The 19,943-nt window shown below is 41.9% G+C and overlaps 2 protein-coding genes across 3 annotated transcripts; one reads left to right on the top strand and one right to left on the bottom strand.

The window, feature by feature from the left end:
- Positions 1–655: 655 nt before the first annotated feature.
- ankrd13a (ankyrin repeat domain 13A) lies at positions 656–6,875 on the top strand. 2 transcript variants are annotated; one of them, XM_053870432.1, is made up of 15 exons: positions 656–964; positions 1,399–1,534; positions 1,784–1,908; positions 1,992–2,037; positions 2,243–2,386; positions 3,526–3,715; positions 3,794–3,860; positions 3,939–4,020; positions 4,491–4,552; positions 4,615–4,745; positions 4,810–4,967; positions 5,062–5,205; positions 5,294–5,451; positions 5,537–5,601; positions 5,687–6,875. In XM_053870432.1, the coding sequence occupies exons 1-15, from the start codon at positions 857–859 to the stop codon at positions 5,880–5,882; spliced, it is 1,812 nt and encodes a 603-aa protein (XP_053726407.1). In that variant the 5' UTR covers positions 656–856; the 3' UTR covers positions 5,883–6,875. The 2 variants fall into 2 exon arrangements, with proteins under 2 accessions (XP_053726407.1, XP_053726406.1); XM_053870431.1 differs by having other exon boundaries at positions 657–964; positions 5,684–6,875.
- A 3,863-nt stretch (positions 6,876–10,738) lies between these two features.
- On the bottom strand, positions 10,739–18,853 carry slc6a4b (solute carrier family 6 member 4b). Its single transcript, XM_053870468.1, has 13 exons — positions 18,628–18,853; positions 17,683–17,817; positions 17,369–17,588; positions 17,072–17,210; positions 16,835–16,969; positions 14,559–14,662; positions 14,168–14,295; positions 13,991–14,103; positions 12,757–12,888; positions 12,577–12,676; positions 12,397–12,497; positions 11,768–11,935; positions 10,739–11,692 (listed from the first exon to the last, which is right to left on the bottom strand). Exons 1-13 carry the CDS (start codon positions 18,851–18,853, stop codon positions 11,612–11,614), a joined length of 1,782 nt encoding a protein of 593 aa, XP_053726443.1. The 3' UTR covers positions 10,739–11,611.
- Positions 18,854–19,943: the final 1,090 nt, after the last annotated feature.

Genomic DNA, 19,943 nt, shown 5'->3' on the forward strand with positions numbered 1-19,943 from the left:
TCTCTCTTAAAGTTCTAATCACAAGGCTCATAACTTTGCCATTTTTACGCGCTTTTGATCACATATCTCAAAACAAAGAGTGATTTGATGGTGAGCGGTGGCGTACACGTTTGTTCCCCGCGCTGGTACAGCAGGTGGCGCTATGTACTCGCCTTCACTAGCAGCCGATCGTATAGCGAAGTTAATATTCGCCTCCGTGCAATCTCCAATTTATTACTGCATTATGAAACTGTTTTCGAACGCGTCGTTTCTGTGTCGTTCGTTAAGTGATGCCATTATTCTGATTTTGAAAATGTTGTTAATAATTGATTTTTAGTTGTAGAGATGACTCATACTATTTTCATCTTTAACATAACAAAGGAGTCATTTAAAAGCACTGTCTTTATTATCATCACTCCAGGGCAAGTTGACGCTGAACCCCCCTGTTTACATCTCAAATGGATTTGTCCAAGATGGAACACACCATTCCCCTAAACATAGACGATGCCGATTTAAATTGTTATAATTATTTCTTTTTGAGGCGAACTTCGTGTACATATATGTATATAAAACCTCAATTTACGTTTATTATTTTTGACTTCTTGTTTTAATGGCAGTGCTTCGTCGTACACATCGATTCTATGAAGTAGGCCACCCCCCTTTTTCGGTGTTACGCTCCTGGCACTTCCTTGTTCGAAAGTTTTCATTTAGGTGAAAGCAGGGACGAAAGTTGTCCGCCGCTGTCTGTGGTCCCACTTTCGTTTTTGGCCGAGTCGGTGCCGTCGTCGCCATTTCTGACACGGCCACTGAATATGTGTCGCAGGTTTCTCATGGCTGTTCCCGATAGAAGCTGGCTGACGCTGCACTGAAGAGGAAGATGTCCACTGCTAACGTTAGCGAAGCTGTCAGAGAGCGGTTCCCCCTGCACTCTGCTGTGTGGGAGAATGATTTTAGAGGACTGGAAGGACACATAAGGATAGCGCAGGTCTGTAAATCCAACTGTGACGACGTATTCTTCCTAAATAAAGTCTGTAGTGTGCTGCTCTATCCGATCTGTTCTGTATGCTAGTCGTATTGGTAACACACTAAATGTTTCTGCCCATGTGTTATATTTCCCCAGTATAAATGCAGATTTACATCTGGATTTAGTTTAAAATGTTCACATTTAGATAACAACAACAATAAATCTGCTATAGTCGGTTGGTGTTACCGCCAACTGCATTGCAATAGATGCAGTGTAGCCTCAGATATGGAAGACGAAAGCAGAAGTAAATTCTTGATTTAAACATGACAGGTCGCAAATGCTGTGCATACGATACATGCCTACAATGGTTTTACTTACTGATTAATTTCTCACTTACACCACTTTTTGAAACCCTAAAAATACAATAATTCGATTTTTTTTTTTTTTAAAACCAGGATGGCATTGAGACGGTGGACCCGAGAGGTCGGACCCCATTGCACCTAGCTGTCTCACTGGGTCACCTGGAGTCTGTGCGAGTCCTTCTGAGACATGGAGCTGAAGTAATGAGAGAAAATGCCAACCATTGGACAGGTCAGAGTCTAATCACTACCTACAGTGTTTCCTGGAACGACCCAACCACACTGCATTTTGTGGTTTTGTTGACTGGCTCAGCTCCGAGCATCTATAATCCATGTAAAGACGATAGCTAACTGGGGTCACCGCGGTTTTATTTTGCTGCATTGTTACCGTCAGTTTTGAGGTTCATAATGCAGTCTCCTCCCTGGAGGCTCAAACATTTCTTCCCTAAGATGTTTCGTGGTTTGCTTAAACTGCGTGCAGTGCTGCAGGAGGCGGTCAGCACCGGTGATCCAGAGATGGTCCAGTTAGTCCTTCAGCAGAGAGACTACCTCAAAGCTTCAACTGCGCTGGGAGGAGTGCCTGAGCTGCTGTCAAAGATCCGAGAGGTTTAAGTCTATAACGCATTCCTCTTATCTGCAACTTCCACAATCGTATTTAATAAGGTTAAAAAAATATTTTCTGTCTACAGTCTCCGGACTTTTATATGGAAATGAAGTGGGAATTCACCAGTTGGAGTAAGTTTATTTGTGTATATATGGTTCTTCACACTGGATTACAAAAATGAAAGCACATATTTTATTGGTGTTGTGAGCTCTTAAAATAGCTGCCAAACTTTAATCCACTGTTGTTTATCTGGTTGAACTGGAAAAACTTCATATCGCTCTCAGTGTTGTTTTTGAAACATGTGTTGCTGTTTTGAAACGTTCATGTGCTTCACAGTTCCTCTACTCTCCCGGGTTTGTCCAAGCGATGTGTGTCGCATTTGGAAAAGTGGTGCCAGTCTGCGAGTTGATGCAACTCTTCTAGGCTTTGAAAACATGACCTGGATCAGAGGGCGGAGAAGCTATATCTTCAGAGGAGATGGTGAGTTTTAATTATGACTCATTGTGACCGTCTCTAACCACAGGGGTGAAGCACAGTGATAATTAAATCGAGTAAACAAGCTGCATCTGAAAACGGTGGTGTGTTCATAATGAAATAGCTTTATTATTGGGCCATTACACTACTGTCTGATTAATTATTAGGTTCCTGTTTCGACACAGAACTGGCCAAAGGTTTGGACACACCTGATTCAGTGTTTTGTCATTATTTTTGCTACTCTCTACAGCAGACCTGAGCAAAGTGCAGCCCGGGGGCCATGTGCGACCTGGTGCCTGTGTTCTTGTGGCCTGTTTGATGTCGTACTAAAACTATATATAATTTTTCTGCTTTCTCTTTTAGTCACCACCAACACACAGCATTTAATATAGCATGTTCTTGTTTGTAGACTATAATTCTCTTCTTTTTATTGGCCATTTTTGTGTTTTTCCTGTTCCTCAAAATACATTGAAGGAATTATATATTAATTTGAATTTATATTCAAATTAAATGCATACAGAATGAAATATTTCGATAGGTTTCACAATTCTTAATATCCTTACTTACATTCAATATTCTTCTTCATTTTGTCCTTGATAGTATATATTTTGTATATTTTTTTGTATATATGTTTTGCAGTCATCGCTGTCTTTCTTTTGATGATGGCCCCTCATAACCATTACAGTTTCCATTGTGGCCCTATAGGAAATTGAATTGCCCACCTCTGCTCTACAATCTGGTTACGCACTGTAGACATCACATATATGAAGCAGGATATATGGAATTATGTAGAAATGAAAAAAATTGAAATAAATAGAATAGATATCTTTGTTGGCAGCACTGCTAACCTTTTCTTAGTGAGCTTCATGATGAAGTCATATGTTGGAGTCATCAACAAGCAAAGGCTGGCTGTTTTGGAGTCTCTAAAATATAAAACATGTTTTGAGTAATGACACTCTATTGTTTACTGGTTCGTAATTTCATATGTTCATAGTTTTAATGACTTGAGTGAGAATCTACAATGGAAACATTCCTGAATGAGAGATGTGTCCAAACTCTTGGCCTGTACTGTACTGCAGAGAACTTTATGGCAAACCTGTGGTGCTCTTGAGTTATACCTGAAATATCTGTGTCTGCCCTGCAAGATTCATTTGCAGAACTCATGGAGGTGAACCATGACGACCATGTGGTGGACACAGTGCACTTTAACATCTCTCAAGAGATGGAAGATGTGACGTTAGAGTCCATGCAGCCAGCAGAACAGGAAGTGGCCAAAAGACTGACAACGCCTATCGTCAACACCTTTCTGGACACCAAAGATATTGCTTTTGAAAGGCAAGTGACTTGATTTGACCATGGTCAAACAGAGATGTGCAAGCAACTATCTTTTAAGATCAACTTCCTTCTCTGCAGGAATAAATCTGGAATTTGGGGCTGGAGGACTGAAAAGACAGAGTCAGTGAATGGATTTGAAGCAAAGGTCTTTTTATCTCATGAATATATGTTTGCCGTCCTTTACCCCTGCTACTTTTTCCATTGTAACATGTTGTTTTCACAGGTTTTCAGCGTCAATAATGTCAATGTAGTCATCAGAACACGCACAGAACATCTCACAGACGAAGAGAAAGCCAGAATAAAAAGTGAGTGGTGGAATTACATGTGTTCAGTTTTCTGAAATGACAAACGTCAGTTACTAAGGGATTGGACAGTCAGCAGATGGGAGTGCGTGTGTGGGGCACACCACGAATGGATCTGAGGCCAAAGCGCAATTGTGTTTTGTGGAGATTGTAGAAAATCCCCTTTAATTAAAAAAAATTGTAGCTACTGAAACTCGACCATTTTGCTTTGCAGAAAAGTAATTTGTTCAAAAATGTCTCCAGATTTGGTTGTATTCGACAATTTCCTAAGGCACCTCAAACAGTCTCTCACCATGCACTAGTGTGTTGTGGAACGCTTAGACCACTGAAAACAGTGGTCTAAGAGCCCTGTGATGGACTGATAACTTGTCCACGGTGACCGCGCCTCTCGTCCCAAGTCGCTGGAATAGACCCCAGTGAATGAATGAATTGAAAAATATTTTTGAAAAAGCAGGTTTCTTGTGTATTCTCAGGTGAGAGGAACATTCTGGAATCCATGCTCGGCACAGTGGAGCAACACATCAGTGCACATGGGGTTCGTTTGCTCATACAGAATAGATGTTTTTCTCACCAGGTTAATGGACCCCTCTTTTGCAGGACCTCACCCTTGAGTATGCAACTGCCACCAATCCCACAGCTATCACACCGGAGGAATATTTTGACCCCAACTTTGACCTGGGGAACAGAGACATTGGCAGGCCCATCGAGCTCAGCATTCGCACACAGAAGTAGGTGGAGTAACTGTCTTGAAAATGTTCGCCTGAATTTGTTTCTCAAACCCATCTTCCGCAGGTTCAAAGGTACGTTGTGGATGAGTGAAGAGCATCCTTTGTCCCTGGTGGAGCAGGTGACACCCATTATTGACCTCATGGCTCGGACCAGCTCCCATTTTGCACGCCTGCGAGACTTTGTCACCTTAAAGTTTCCACCGGGATTTCCAGTTAAGATCGGTGAGTTGTGTGCCAGGTGCCGCCACTTCACTCGCCATTGCATATGCTGTGATTTATAGTTTACAAATGTGTCATTTGTCTCCTTGTTCTGCAGAGATCCCTCTGTTCCATGTGCTCAATGCCAGGATCACCTTTGACCATGTAAACCGATGCAGCACCGAGCAGGAAGCCAAGGTGACACCAGCAGCAACTCCAACATCCACAACAACATCCTCAGGAGACGATGAAGAAGCTGCAGGTAAGAGCCAGATCTCTTCTCAGACCATCATATTTGGAAACGAATCCATTGTATTTCATAATGTTTTTCGATTTCTTCAATCCCACAGCTCCACTATTTCAGGTGTGCCCATCTGTCTTTGAAGTTCCTGCCAACTACCATCGCCGAGGGGGCAGCCGCCATGCACCCGTGCCCAACGACGATGAGGAGCTTTTGCAGTACGCTATTCACCAGAGTCTCCTGGATTCCCAAAATGTTTCAGACCAGGTGACCTGCATCAGCCATCTGTTTCAGTTGATGATATAATGTCTCATGTGATGCGAGCTTGTTGTTTCTGTATGTGTGATTGAAGGACGTCACCTGGGTGGATGCAGGTGTGGACTTTACTGACACTGTGCCCAGTAACTATAGTGACCGGTAGGTCAGACTCTCACCACTGTCGTTGATTTAACCTTATAAAAACGTTTTAGCAACTGATTCTTTTTTTCTGTGATTCCAGCAGCGTCCCAGAGGGGGAGCTAGTGGATTATGGAGACACTTCCAGCCCAGCGAGCTCCTTCTCCACCTCAAGCCCTGACACAGACCTTCACCTGGCTATGGAGCTCTCTGCCCGAGCGCAAGAGCAAGAGGAGCAGATTAGAAAGCAGGAGGAGGAGGAGCTGGAGCGTATCTTGCTGCTCTCTCTGACAGAAAAGTAAAAGGGAATGACACACAGAACTTTAACAATAATAATAACTTTTTTAGTTTCTGAAGAAAACACCAGACCTCAGTCTCTCTTCCTAACATGTCTACTATGCAACTGCAGCTTTTTTTTATACCAGGTAGGCAATAGAACATTCTCTGTGTGCTAGATTTCTAGGGGATATTTTCGGTATTTTTCCTCACTCAACTTCAACTGGAAACAATTTTCTCTGTTTACTCACTCTGGTTTTTCCTTGATGTATTGAGGCCCATTTGAATTCCCCCAATTTCTCTGTCTTTTCAAGTGGAACGCATTCATGCTGTAGAATCGTGGGCATGAAGCAACTTATTTTATCGTCAACACGATGAGATTTATACATGTTTTATTCTAAACACACCACTTAATAAAACTCTCAGGGTTCCAGACTAACACAACTGCTGTTATCTTCAGACAACAAACGGAATATTTGCTGGTAGGACAGATGTTTTTATACTCCTAATTTAATGAAGCGCGAACAAAAGCATGCTGCAGACATGAGCCGCATGCTGAGTCTAAGGAAAAGGGACACATGCCGCTTTACAAGCCGTGATGCAGAGATTATTTCTAAATGCAGTCTTTCCTTTAACTTGGCTCTCAGTTGCCACATACAACTTAAAACCTCTGAGCGTTTTCGGCATGTGCCAACAGAATGCTTTGCTGTCATATTGTTCAGCGGTGCTCATACTTTCCCTATGTGCCACACTGAAAAAAAATCTTTGTATGAATTAAGCTGATTAAACAACAGCAGTTTGATGCTGAATAAGACATTAACCACTAATTGTTTATCTGAAAATTCTGCGTTGCTTCATCTGGTTGCTGAGAGGCTGAAAGGTTGGACTTCTGCTTTAACAGGAAACATGTACTTATGGACCATTTAGGCTGCAAGGTTGTTGTGTTTTTGTTTTTTTTTCTCATTGCGATTGAAATCTGAAGAAAAAGCTGATTAAAATGTTTATTAATAAAAGCACTTTATTTGTATTACGACAATGACTGTGTGACTTATTGACGTATTGTATATGCTTTCTTTTGCTAGTGGAAGAAATAAGGGCATTATATGCCGTGATCATTTTATATTTAATTCTACATTTGTGTATCAGCTACTAAAGACAATGTACACTAACCTTACAAGCTACAAAAACACTTGATAGTTATATGTGCATTTATTCCATGGAAAAAAAAAAAACTGCTGGCATGGCGGCGTTCTCAGCTTTTTTTTTTTTCTGCTTACATTTGGATTTCTTCTGCGGACTTTTGTAAATAACTACATTTCAGCACTTTTTTATTTTTTTTATAAAGTTTATTGATATACAAATACTGGTATGTGTTTACTTACAATATAGCACACGAAAGAAACTGAAAAGCAGTGCCTGAAGTCAACGACTATAAATGCTCAGGTTTTATTCAAAGCGTTAAATAAAGTCTTCTATACATTAAATCATAATCGATTTATAAATAACCTGATCTGATTGACACAAATGTTCTTCGGTGATTTGTTTTTGTGGCGAGCCAGCGGGTGGGTGAGTTCCCTCGGTGCAACACCGGACCTGGACCGTGTCCCGGGCAGCAGGTGCAGGTAGATCTTGGGTTTCCAGTCAGGACCGAGGCAGAGGTTTGTAGACGCAGACGGCCATGAAGACCATGAGGAGCAGCAGGGCGCCCAGGACGCTGCCCAGCGTGACTGCAAGGACAAGAAACACCGATTTCAAGATGACGTCAAAAGGAAGTCCGGGCCCTGCGATTGTTGATTCACCCGTTCTTACCCAGGTTCTGCTTCTCCAGGACCACGTAGGCTCTTTCTGCTGGTTCCTCCGTCTGTCCTCTCACTAAGGCACCGAGAGACACGAGCAGAGCGTGAGGGATGAGACGGAGCATCATCGTGGCGGAGGAGGATGGAGAGAGAGACCGCGGTGATCACGATGGAGGAGTGGTGAGACTTCCGTTGTGACTCTGGGTCCTAACGCCGTCATGGCAGTTGTTGGCGCCTGGAAATACGATGGACCTTGCGATTTATGAAACCCACTAATACCCACGTCAACAATAGGATATGTTTCTGATAAACACATTAACAAATAAAGACACATCAACTATGAGTGAATTAACTCACCCGGGCGAGGAATTATAAAATTCCTACAGTGTTTATGACAGTGAACACAACTCTACCATCACGCGAAACATGGCTCTTACGTCGCTGTCATGAGACATTTTTACTTCATTCATTATTTCTCCATGTAACGTACGCAATTTTGTTTTATGAGATTTCCTTCGCCCTAAAAAATAAATCACTATAATGGGTGCGTGATTTCATATTCATTAATGTAAAGTTGTTTTAACGTTAATTCCACGTTCTTCAAATGAATAAAAATATTTTACATTTTCATACTTTCACTGCTTTTTCAGCTGACTAAACCCATGCTCGTATTGTCTTTCTGGATCTGACTATTAAATCCATTAAAATGTTCCAAATACCATTCCAAATCTTCATAAAATACCTTTGCTTTTTGTTAGTTGTTTGGGTTTTTAACATCAGTACCAGATCAGTCATTCTCTTTTTGACAATAGCACCTGCTTTTTACACAAGGACTCTCATTATCCAGGTCTCTGTCAATCACTCTCTGTCAAGACTCTAAAAACACAAAGGCCGCACAACACTGTGGATACGTTTCCATAAAGTTAAACAAACCATGGTGCATGTTACATGCTTCAAAACCGAGGGCGTGTTTTGCTGACACAGAAGGTTCCCACGGCTGAGATGGTACTTGCTGGTCTCATCACATACTTGACTGTATATCCCTCTTACTGGGAACCATCAAACACATGGGAGGCTTCCGTCACATTTCTCATTTCTGAAATGTCAAAGAGCAGTGAAGAATAGACATAAAGGTCAAGCTCCTTGAGGTTATACTCTTATATAATTACCCCGCATGACTGATGTATGTGGCCTTTATCTTTGTCTTCCATGGCAAACAAGTGTTTGCACACCATTGCCAACAGTTACGGCCGTTAATTATCAGCAGCACCGGCTTAATGAGTGTTGAGAAATGCCAGGCAGGTACATCCACTTCCTTGCACCAAGACACTTGTCTCATGGCCTGTTGTTGTAACTGCGCTCAGTAGTCAAGGCCAGGTTATAAAGGAGAATACTACACTATCAACTCTGCTAGTATAATCATGAAAGGAAACATAATCTGCAAATCATTTCCACTCATCCGTTCATCTGACCCTGGACAATCAACATATAGTAAAAGGATGTATTGTGGCAGCTAATGTTATTAAAAATTGTAGATACTAATAGTCTTCATTAGTCATAAGACACAAATAAGTTTTGACTCAACTTGATTATCACTTGATTTCAGGTTGCACACTGGTCGTGTTAGCTACTGCAATAGTGAGATGAGCAACAGGTGTCAAATACTACTGCTCGTAATAATTATAATAATTATGTTATATAATAATACTACTGCTGGTACTACTACTACTACTTCTAATAGTAATATTAATAATAATAATACTAATATTTCATTTGAATAATACTAAGAATACCAATAATAATAATAATAATAGTAGTAGGAGTAATAGTAGTAGTTATTATTACAACAAATGAAAACGTGTATTTTGTAATAAGTAAATGCCAAAAATATCTTATAATAATGTTTTATAATACTACTACTGCTACTACTACTACTACTGAGAGTAATTATAATAATAATAATATTTCTTTTGAATAATAATAATTATTATTCTATTATTATTATTAATAGTAGTAGTAGTAGATGTAGTAGCAGTAGTAATAGCAGTAGTAGCAGTAGTACTAGTACTGATTAAGTAATTGCAATAAATATGAAAACAATAAAATAAATAAAAAAGTAAATGACAAAAATATCTTATAATTATGTTAGATACTAATACTACTGCTACAACTACCAATATAGTAATAATAATAATAATAATAATATAGTAGTAGTAATAGGAGTCGTAGTTGTAATAGTAGCAGTGGCAGTAGTAGTAGTAGTACTGATTAAATAACTGCTCTAAAAGTAGTAGTAGTAGTACAAGTTTAATTGTGTTGTTTATTTTGTAATAAGTAAATGACAAAAATATCTTGCTAATACTTAACATAATTAATTTGTTGTTTTCCCGACTATCGTATTATTATCGTATCGCATTTAAAAAAATGAACAAAATAACTAAACTCATCTGACGCAGGGTTAATGTGGTAACTGTGTCAGAGCTGCCAAAAGTCGATGTAAAGCCATGTTAACTCTGAGTGTCAGATGGATGACATAATCTGTGGCTGTAAAATTGCTCCTGGTCACTTAACAATGAAAAATAACACCAGCTCATTGATTCATTGCACTTCTATCCGGAGTAATAGGGCCACATCAACCATGTTTGTTCCTAATGTTTGTACCACGCACACTCATCGTGTCCAACAGTGGACGTCTATTTAGCAGAGCCTCTTTTATGTGTCTTCACAGCGTCCCTGTTGTCCACTTCAATGGCCGTCACTGGCACAAAAGGCCTTTCATCTACGTGTCCATCAGCTCCATCGTCGGCCTCCTCTTCTTGAGCACTTGCTACTCTCGCTCGTGCTCTTACCTGTCAACCTTAAAGTGACAGACCAGGTTTAATGTCAGCCGAGTGTTCAAAGGTGGAGGTCATGCTATTCTCTAGGACAATGATGGATTCTAGATGTTGCTAATGAGCTGTTTCTATTGAAGAGATCAGCACAGCGGCTGTTTGAAAGACTCCGCAACCCTGGCAAACACATTTGTGATGGTTGAGCTAATGTTGTGGCAAACAAAAAAAAAACACATCGATTTCCTTTCGAATATCTTCATGTTCGAATATCTTATGAGTACAAGATACACACAGCAACAATCACTTGCTCAACACATGGCCCATATCTTGAAGTGAAAGTTGCAATACACGACCATTACTGTGTATATATCTGGAGAAAACTTTGAACAGTCTTTATATTCAGAGAGAACACAATATCGAGACGACGTTTACAGATCTGGTACATGTTGAGAATAATTAAGGCAAAGTAAGCAGACGACATAGAAGACTGTTTACAGACTGCTCAGTTTTAGCCTCATCCACGTGAAAATAGGATACGTTTTAAGCTTAAGTGCCTCATTTCCTGTATATCCATAACAAATGAGGGAGAAATATTTTGGCAGAAGTCTTCAGCGGCTCCAGTTCATTTGTAAGCAGGTCTGCAGAACAGATGATGGTAATGTAAACGACAGCGATAAGAAAAGAGGGGAAACAGTCGAGTCCCAGTGTTCCTTACAGTGTAACATTAACAAAACACACACAACATTTGTACAAAGTGCCACGGAGCTGGTTGTAAACAGAGTGAAAACTTAAAACTGTCGCGGAAAGATCCCCACGAATGTGAGCTAAATTATGAGGCTGTTCACATGCACACAAAATACATAGACTCACGTCAGAATATGTCCCATGCAACTGAACTGGCGGTGCATGTTAACAAATGACCTCAGAAGCCGAGTTCTGTGAAGACCATCAATATGACAACGGTGATGGCACTGCTCCGATGAGAAAGTTGGAAACAATAATTTTGACAAGCCGCGCCACTTGAGGTATTGTGTCAGTATATATGGCCTTCACATTACCATATTTTCTATTCTAATACAATTCCATTAATGTGACTTTTCCTCAGGAAACCTGTCGAGCTTCGTGCTTCTATGGAATAATGGGCATGTTGAGTCCGTCAGCCGGGATGTCAGGAAGCGTCCTCTCTGGTCTCAAGCACACAGCCAGCCTCTGGAATGAGAGCATAAATAGATTCTTAGCTGGAATATTCAGCCGCTCACACGGCTGTCAGCGGTGTCCACTGACTTGTTTTAGAGAGCCTGGCGTCCACACCAGCTTGTAGACCATGTAGATGGGGATCCACATGAAAGAGGAGAAGCCCACGATGTATCCCACAGTGATGCTCCAGTCCGGGTACTGATAGTCAAACAAGGAGAGCGGCGGCGCCTTCAGCATGGAGCTCACGATGATATACTGGAGATTTGGGGAACATAACATTTCCATATGTAAATCCACAGGTGATGTATTTGTGGAGGAAATCAACTCATAATATTGCAAAGTTGTAAATGTCAACACGAGAGGAAAATGCAAATGAGCGGCGTTGCGCTGACTGTAGATAACAGGAAAGTGACATTTATCCAAATGTTGTGCGATCCATATTCTGCACCAAACCAAGTTTAAAATGAAATATTTCCAGGGGAGAAGGTCTAATCTACAGCGGGAGGAGTGCTGTTGAGCAGCGGCAGCCTTCAAAGAGGCGATTGATCTCACACTTCTAGTGCGTCTGCTCTTGTCCACTGCTGCTCATTGATCTCTGCTTGACTTTAAGTGACGGTGATTGGGCAATCTTTTTCAAAGGGTCGCATTTCAGAAAATATTAAAAATGAGTTAAGATAAATACATTATCAAAATGGTTCCGATTCCTTATTTCTTACCGCCAGAAATGCCGGACTGATGACCACCCAGCAAACTTTCCAAAAAAGTCCCGGAGCTTTCCCCAGCATGGCTTGGACGTCGTTGCTAAATCTGTTTATCCCTGAGATCACAAGCATCCAACATGTAAATAGTAGCTTCAGAATGTTACATGAGACCACAAAAGCAACAAAACACTTTACCATAAAACCAAGACACAGCAATGGCCTCCAGAAATCCCACAGCGATGATGGAGCTGCCCACCCCAAATTCCTCCAGAAGTTTCACCACGTAAGCTCCGCCCTGTCAATTCACATTCATATGAATCAACAGCAACGTTTTACAAGCCTATTTCATGAAGAAAAGGTGTCAGAAACACTCACGTTTGTTAGGGTGCTGAGAGAGCCCAAGAAGCACACGAGCACCAGACACAAGACGAACAGCTCACGTCTGTGGGCTAATTGATCTGGATATTCGTCCAACACGGCTGTGATGATCGCCTCCAGACCCCCGAACTGAAACGACATCAAACGGTTTAAACCCAATCTACTCGCAAATAATCACATTTCCTTTTATTAATTTTATTCCTCTGATTCCAGGGGTGAGGAACTCAGTCACACAAGGGACAAACAAGCTCATCTCATCACCAAACTTCAGCCTCTCTTTATATTGTTGGAGAGTAAATGAATGTTGGATTGTTCACGTTCTACTTGAAGTACATGATACACTGTTGTCAAAAAGGTTGAACGCTGTAGTCTTTGTTGGTGAGCTTGAAACTAGTTATTTAAAGCTCCAGCAGGACACTTGACTGGGTGGATTTGGACCTCAGGCCTTGAGTCTGGCACATCTTCTGTAGTGTCAGGGGCTCAGAAGCCTGTCACCAGCTGCACTGGACGAGAGGCAGGGGACACCCCGGTCCTGGGACTCAGGGCAAAAATGCACTTCATTCAGAGAGCTGAGCTTAAAGACAAAGCTTTGACACTATGGTCACTAGGGAAACCCTTCATACGAGTGGTCAAAATTAATTAGTTTGCACTGTTAGGTGACTATTAGAGGCCGGGGAGGCGATCTCTCTGGGAGAGGTACAAAGTTGAACTCCAGCCAGTCTCCTCAGAATCCTGGTGTGGTGAGGAGCACCGCGTGTAAATATCAAAACGCTGCTAAGATTATGTCTCTGGGTCGGACTCCTGAGAAGAGTTCAATGCACAAAGACTACTGAGTTGCAGAACCTGCTTCAACAAGACAAACTGACAAGATAGTTTTAGACTAGCTTAGTCGGTTAACCAATTCTTTATCAACCAATGGGACAAAATCCAGCTCCACTCGTGAAGGTCGGAATAAGCAGGCCAAGCTGGTCTTTTAAGCTGGTATTTTCAGCTGTGTTTGTGGCAGCTCATAAATAATCCGCTTGGAGAATGTGTTCCAAAGTTTCTAGCATTACTCTGCCCCCAAACATGTATGCAAACCATGCTGCAAATACTAATGGCTCAGAACAAAATGAAGTTGGTGGAAATAGTGAATGCTTCATGAACAACATGAGGTTTTAGTACATCACTTTTCTTTTTGCTATTTCGAAACTGAACACTTGTCACTCTTGTCTCAATGTTCAGAAGGTACCGTGCTATCCAGTCCCAGGGTGATCATCATTGCAAAGAATATGATGGCAAAGAAGGTGGAGCCCATCATGTTGGCGATGGCTTCTGGGTAGGTGATGAAGAGCAGACTTGGCCCTGCATGAAGCACATTGTGAATACTCACACCAGCAATCCGTGGTGCACCAGGATCTTTGCTCACCTTTATCTTTGGCTACATCCTCCACCCGGACCTTCCTCATCTCTGCCATGTAGCCCAGCACCGTGAAGATGACGAACCCCGACACAAAGCTGGTCAGACAGTTCACCAGGCTGGTCACGATGGCATCACTGGAGAGTCAGAACATCACCAGATTAAACACGTTTTTTGCTAACAGTAAAGAGCAGAGGGCCACATCTCTAAACTTCCTTCACTAATCATCATGTGGGTTGCAGCAGTCAAATTCTTTGCCCCCCTTCTACTTATTCCAGGAATGTTAAGCCGCCAGCGCCGTTGATGAAGTAACCTTTTCCTGCTGCTATCACAGCATTGGTTCATTAAAATTATGAAGCCAGAAGAGTTGAAAGGATCACGAGGGCGGTCCACTTCTCACCGATAGCAGTTGTTGTTAAAAGGGTTGTAGCTGGACAAGGCCAGGAGGACCCCGAAGCCTGGACCTAAAGAGAAGAAGATCTGAGCTGCAGCATCCACCCACACCTGGAGAAGACACAACACAAACATTTCACATTTTAAATGGAGAAATGTAGACATTTTGGCTGTCTTCTCTGTGTTTGTGTGACATTTAAGAGGTTAAATTAGGTTTATTTTTATCTTATGATGGCTTGGAGACCTGAGCAGAGGGACAAAAACTGGACCAAGGGCAAGACCAAACTTAATGCAGAATACAGAAGTCTGTGATACAGACACACATATTTATTTGTTACTGCAAAGGAAATGATTAATAAATAAATAAAATAAAAACCTGAAATGTTTTGAAATGCTATCAGTTTGTTCTATAATGAATTTGGTCTTGTTATCTGGTTTCGATCTTGACTCAGTCTTGGGTCACACTAGTATCCAGGGTGTCCTCCAACTCTGGCCCTGTCCGGCTGGAATAAGGTGAACACTCTGGACAGGACAACAGTCCATCACATGGCACATAAAGGAAGACAACCACTCACATCTGCAGAGATTTTCGAGCCACAAATCACCCTCTGAATGTTTGTGGACTGTAGGAGGGAAGACAAATGCCCAAAGGAAACACACCATCACAGGGAGAACCAGCAAACTCCACACAGAATGGACTCAGGTTGACTACGAACTTGCTGCTCCTGGTATATATCTTCGGTGATAAAACCCAACATGTCACCTTTCAATTCTCACACCGGCAAACTATTTAAAAGGTTGTACTGCCGAAGTGTCTCTGAAGTTAATAGATTAATAGTTAAAAACAACTCTAAGATGACACAGATAGAAGTCCGCACCCCACTATGTAAACATCCCTCAAATGGAACACACCTAAAATGAGCACTGGAAAACAGGAGTCTCGGCCATTAATCTTTTCCTCGATTACTGTTGTCGCTGGGATGTGGTGCTCGGTCATATAGAACTCAACTGTGCGCAGGGAGATCTAAAGGGCAGTGTTAAAAGAGGAGCGCAGCAACAGATAATGTTGAGTGCCACAGAAAGGGAGGCCTTTGTTAATGGGCAGAAAATCTAAACCAATTATGCATCTTATTATCCTGCTCCGTGGCTTATTTATGCATCTCATTTCATCTCATCCATATTCCCTCCCAAGCAAATCACTCACACATGTTGAACAAACAAGCATGCAGCGACCGATGAGACCGCTTCAGAGAGCCGGGACACACAAGCCCAAATCTCACTGGGCTAATAGCACGACTGTAAAATAAACGGGGGAAAAGAACACATTCATTGTAAATGCAGATCCCTTTTATTATAAAGAAACATTTCAGCTCATCTTCATTTAATTTCCTACCTCAGGCTGCACATACTGAAAATCCAATTTAAAGATTTGGATGAGAGTGAACAGCCAAATGATGTCGTGGTTTTATTCTTTTCAATCAGTGGAGTTTGGATGTTACTTGCAGACCTCTACCTGATAAACCCGAATTTAGGACATCAGACTTCTTGCTTCTGAGGGACTAGAGCTAGTGCGATGAAAAAAAAAATCAATTGAAAACACCATTTCCACAAACATATTCCTCATGTTAAAGACATTTAACATGGAAATACCCTGATCTTATCCATCCCTCCGCAACATATGTCACTGTGGCAAAACGTCTAAGACACCATCAGTACGAGCACACATGGACACAGACAGTTCTAGTGCTTTATTCATCCGCATGAGAGGCTACACTCCACCTCAGGTCAGGGTTGATCGAAAACTTCAATAATAAATGTGCTCCCAGAGGTCTGCAACTTTGGTGAGAATGCATCAAGCGGACCAACCGGGGCAGCCATCCTCCTAACATGCAAAATATTCATCATGCATATTTAGGTCATTCAAATGACTCTGGCGCACTTTTAAGGTGCTGACCACTGCCAACTAGGGCATTCATCTAGGAATGGAAAGACCAATGTTCTATGTCTTAGATTGTGATTTGGGGCCTAAATTGATCCCAACATGGGCGGCATGGTGGACCGTTCACACCGCAAACACAGTTCATTAATGGTTCTTTAGTGTCTGGGTTACCAGCCTCTATGAGCCCTGAAATCACACATGCCGACCGTACGTATAGTGTATCAGGATCTTGTGTATTAACAATGATGTCCTCAAATCTTGTCGTGATATATCGTAAAATTGTTGCCACAATTTGTGTCCTAATTTGTTGAATCTACATTTGCCATGGCCTTCAAACAACTCACACTGGTCTCCAGCAGCTTCTCCCACTGAGGCTTCAGGTAGAACTCCACTCCTCTCCAGGCTCCTGGCAGGGTGGCTCCTCGGACCAAGAGGATCAGAAGCACAACGTAGGGCAGCGTGGCGGTAACCCACACTACCTGGTGAGGAGGAAAGCAGTGGGAGGATGCAAAGAGGATGAACAACCATGTGTGGGTTCAGCGGAGTTAAATATAGCCGCAGTGAAACTTATAACACGTTACCTTGCCTGAAGTCTTCACCCCCTTCCAGAGGCTGAAGTAAACTATGGTGAAAATGAGAAAGAGGCAGAGCATCAGCTGCCAGCGAACACCGCCAACGTTTCTCAGCCCGGATGACTTGTGGATCTCAAGAACATTCCTCCTGTTTGGATCAAACGCATCGGTCACCACATACAAGTGCGACCCTGTATGTTACACCCGACAACAAGCCCACATCAAGATCACCTGTGTTTATACAGATGAGAGCTGGGGAGCTATTTATACACAAGGCTCCTGCTCCTCAAACTTACATGCACTTACGTGTAAAATTCCTCTGCTGGAGATTTGGAGGAATTGGTCCAAGTCACGTTGTCCATGCCGAAGTAGTTGGTGCAGTCAGGGGTGTTCCAGACGTTGTCACAGTTGGTCCAGGGTAAGATGGTGGAGAAGGAGGAGTAGAAGTAGAAGAGGGCCCAGGCGATGATGGTGTTGTAGTAGAAGGACACATAGAGTGCGATAATGCAGATGGCATAGCCGATTCCTGGGAACAAGCAGTAGTGTTTATTGGCAATCTGGGCAAAGATCTGGACAAAAGTACATTGACATCCATTGACAATGATTAATGTCTGATTTACCTTTGAAAATTGGACAAATGTGTTTCCATATTGATATGGCTCCGGTTCTGTGGAACTGTCCGAGTGCCAGTTCCATGTAAAAGAGTGGAATTCCTCCGAAGATGGCCATGAGGATGTAAGGAATAAGGAAAGCCCCTGCACACACACACACACAGATGAGCTTGAATATTGCATTATCAGAGGCGTCAACATGTCTGATCAAAGCTCAGAGAAATCTCAGTCGTCTCCATGACAGGAACTCAACAATATTGCGTTAAAAATTAACATTCAATCAAATACAATACTAGATGAAATTCAATGTGACATTGAATATCAATTTACAGGTCTGCTGATTCATGGACCACATGTAAGATATGAAACACCATTTATTCAATATTTAGTGTGAGGAGAGTGAAGTGAACACTAATTTATGTTTCATAATAAACATTTGTATTTGTATTATATAATATCAGAATGGGGCATCATGTTGAAATGTTGTATTTAAATATATATGAACCTATGATTATAATTTTAAATAGGCGTTGCGACTGTATTTTGACATTTTTAACTATTTTCAGGTCTCGTTTGTTGTTTTTTAACCCCCATTTAGTGCCAGTCTCGGTTAAATTTGATGAAGTACAAAAACACGTATTATACATTTTTCATTTAAATAAAGACTCATTCAGTATTTATGTTTCTGTGCCATGTTTGTGCATGAATGGTTTCATTACGTATTGTTTGAATATTTCTATTTTTTTCTACTAAAACGGTTTCTCAAATAAAACCAAAAAAAATCTTGCCATAATTGAAAAGTTTCCAAAGTTTGCTGTGGAAACAAATTCAGAACCATGGACAGTGCGCAGTTTCGGTTATTTAATATAACAAAAGCAGAGATTTGTCAAAACTTACGAAACGGGTGAGGAGTTATTAAGTTAAAAACGTGTATATAAAAAGGCGAGCACTCACCGCCTCCGTTTTGATAGCAAATATAAGGAAACCTCCAAACATTTCCGAGGTCCACAGCAAAGCCCACGACAGACAAGAGGAAGTCCATCTTTTTGCTCCACTTGTCCCTGGAGTTGGTCTGCGTGATGGCCGGCAGCGGCACCGCGCTGTTGGAGGTGTAGCCGGGGCTCGGGGAGCCGTGCTGGGTCAGAGTTCCGGCCATGACCGCGGAGTCCTGTGGGGGCATCGGACTGGGAAAAGTCCGTCAGAAGCAGCTCCACAGACGAGGAGGAGGAGGAGGAGGGTGAAGACCGGAGGAGTGGGAGGAGGAAGACGGGGAGCCACCTGAGAGGGAGACACGTTCTAATTCGCATCACACTTCACTTTTGATCCCTTTTCACCCGCCTAAAATCTATCATGCCTACATTGCTGATCACTTTGGAGGAAACATCATATCAATCTCACTGCATCACCTGGTTTAAAGGTACCGTCAGTGATTATTGTTACACCTTAACTCCTCAACGCCTCAATGTAAGAAGACTGAAGGTTTGAATTCAGTGTGAGCCATACTTTTCAGTCAATCTGCTTTCTTTCCCTCTGCCCCCTGGTTTCCTCGCCAGCCGAAAAAAAAAAACAGACCTAATGGGTAGCTGGAATTGAATCCAACCCCCTATATATATAAGTGTATCCAAGAAAATGAGTAAAAGAAATTTAACATGAGTTGATGGGTATCTGGAAGTGACCTGGTGGAGGTGAGACGAACTGTCCAGACCACATCCACAGAAGAATTGTGTCAGTGTTGGAAGGGATTTTCCAGACCATCCTCAAATGTTCCCTGAGGCCCAGCAAGATGCTCCAGATCTCGGAAACCTGGAGCATCTGCCAAAAAAAAAAAATCTCTTAAAGGGTACATCGAACAGGTAAGGCAGTTATGGTGGGACATATGGAAGCAAATATTTGACAGATAACAAACACCTGTAGTTTCTAACCTCCAGGAACACTGCAAAACAAAACATACAATCATAATATTTTTCTAAAATATTGGGATTTACTTCTCTGGAGATGTCAATTTGACATACACATGAACAAAGCAGGCAGTCTGTTTGACCTCTAAGAGGCTTGATGAAGAGTCTAAATATAGCTGACTGCACAGGCTTCCAGATCCTGACTTACCGTAACGTGGTTTGGTGAAGACAGAAGAATGGAATCACATGCAGCTCAAATACTGTCATTAAGAAAACCTAATAAAATGACTTTGTAATCAAATCCGGCGCTTTTAGCACTGAGCTGTATGAGACTGCTGCAATGAGCCGCAGTCACACACGACTGGGAGCCCA

Source organism: Synchiropus splendidus, chromosome 7, assembly GCF_027744825.2.
Source record: "Synchiropus splendidus isolate RoL2022-P1 chromosome 7, RoL_Sspl_1.0, whole genome shotgun sequence".
Lineage (NCBI taxonomy): Eukaryota > Metazoa > Chordata > Actinopteri > Syngnathiformes > Callionymidae > Synchiropus > Synchiropus splendidus.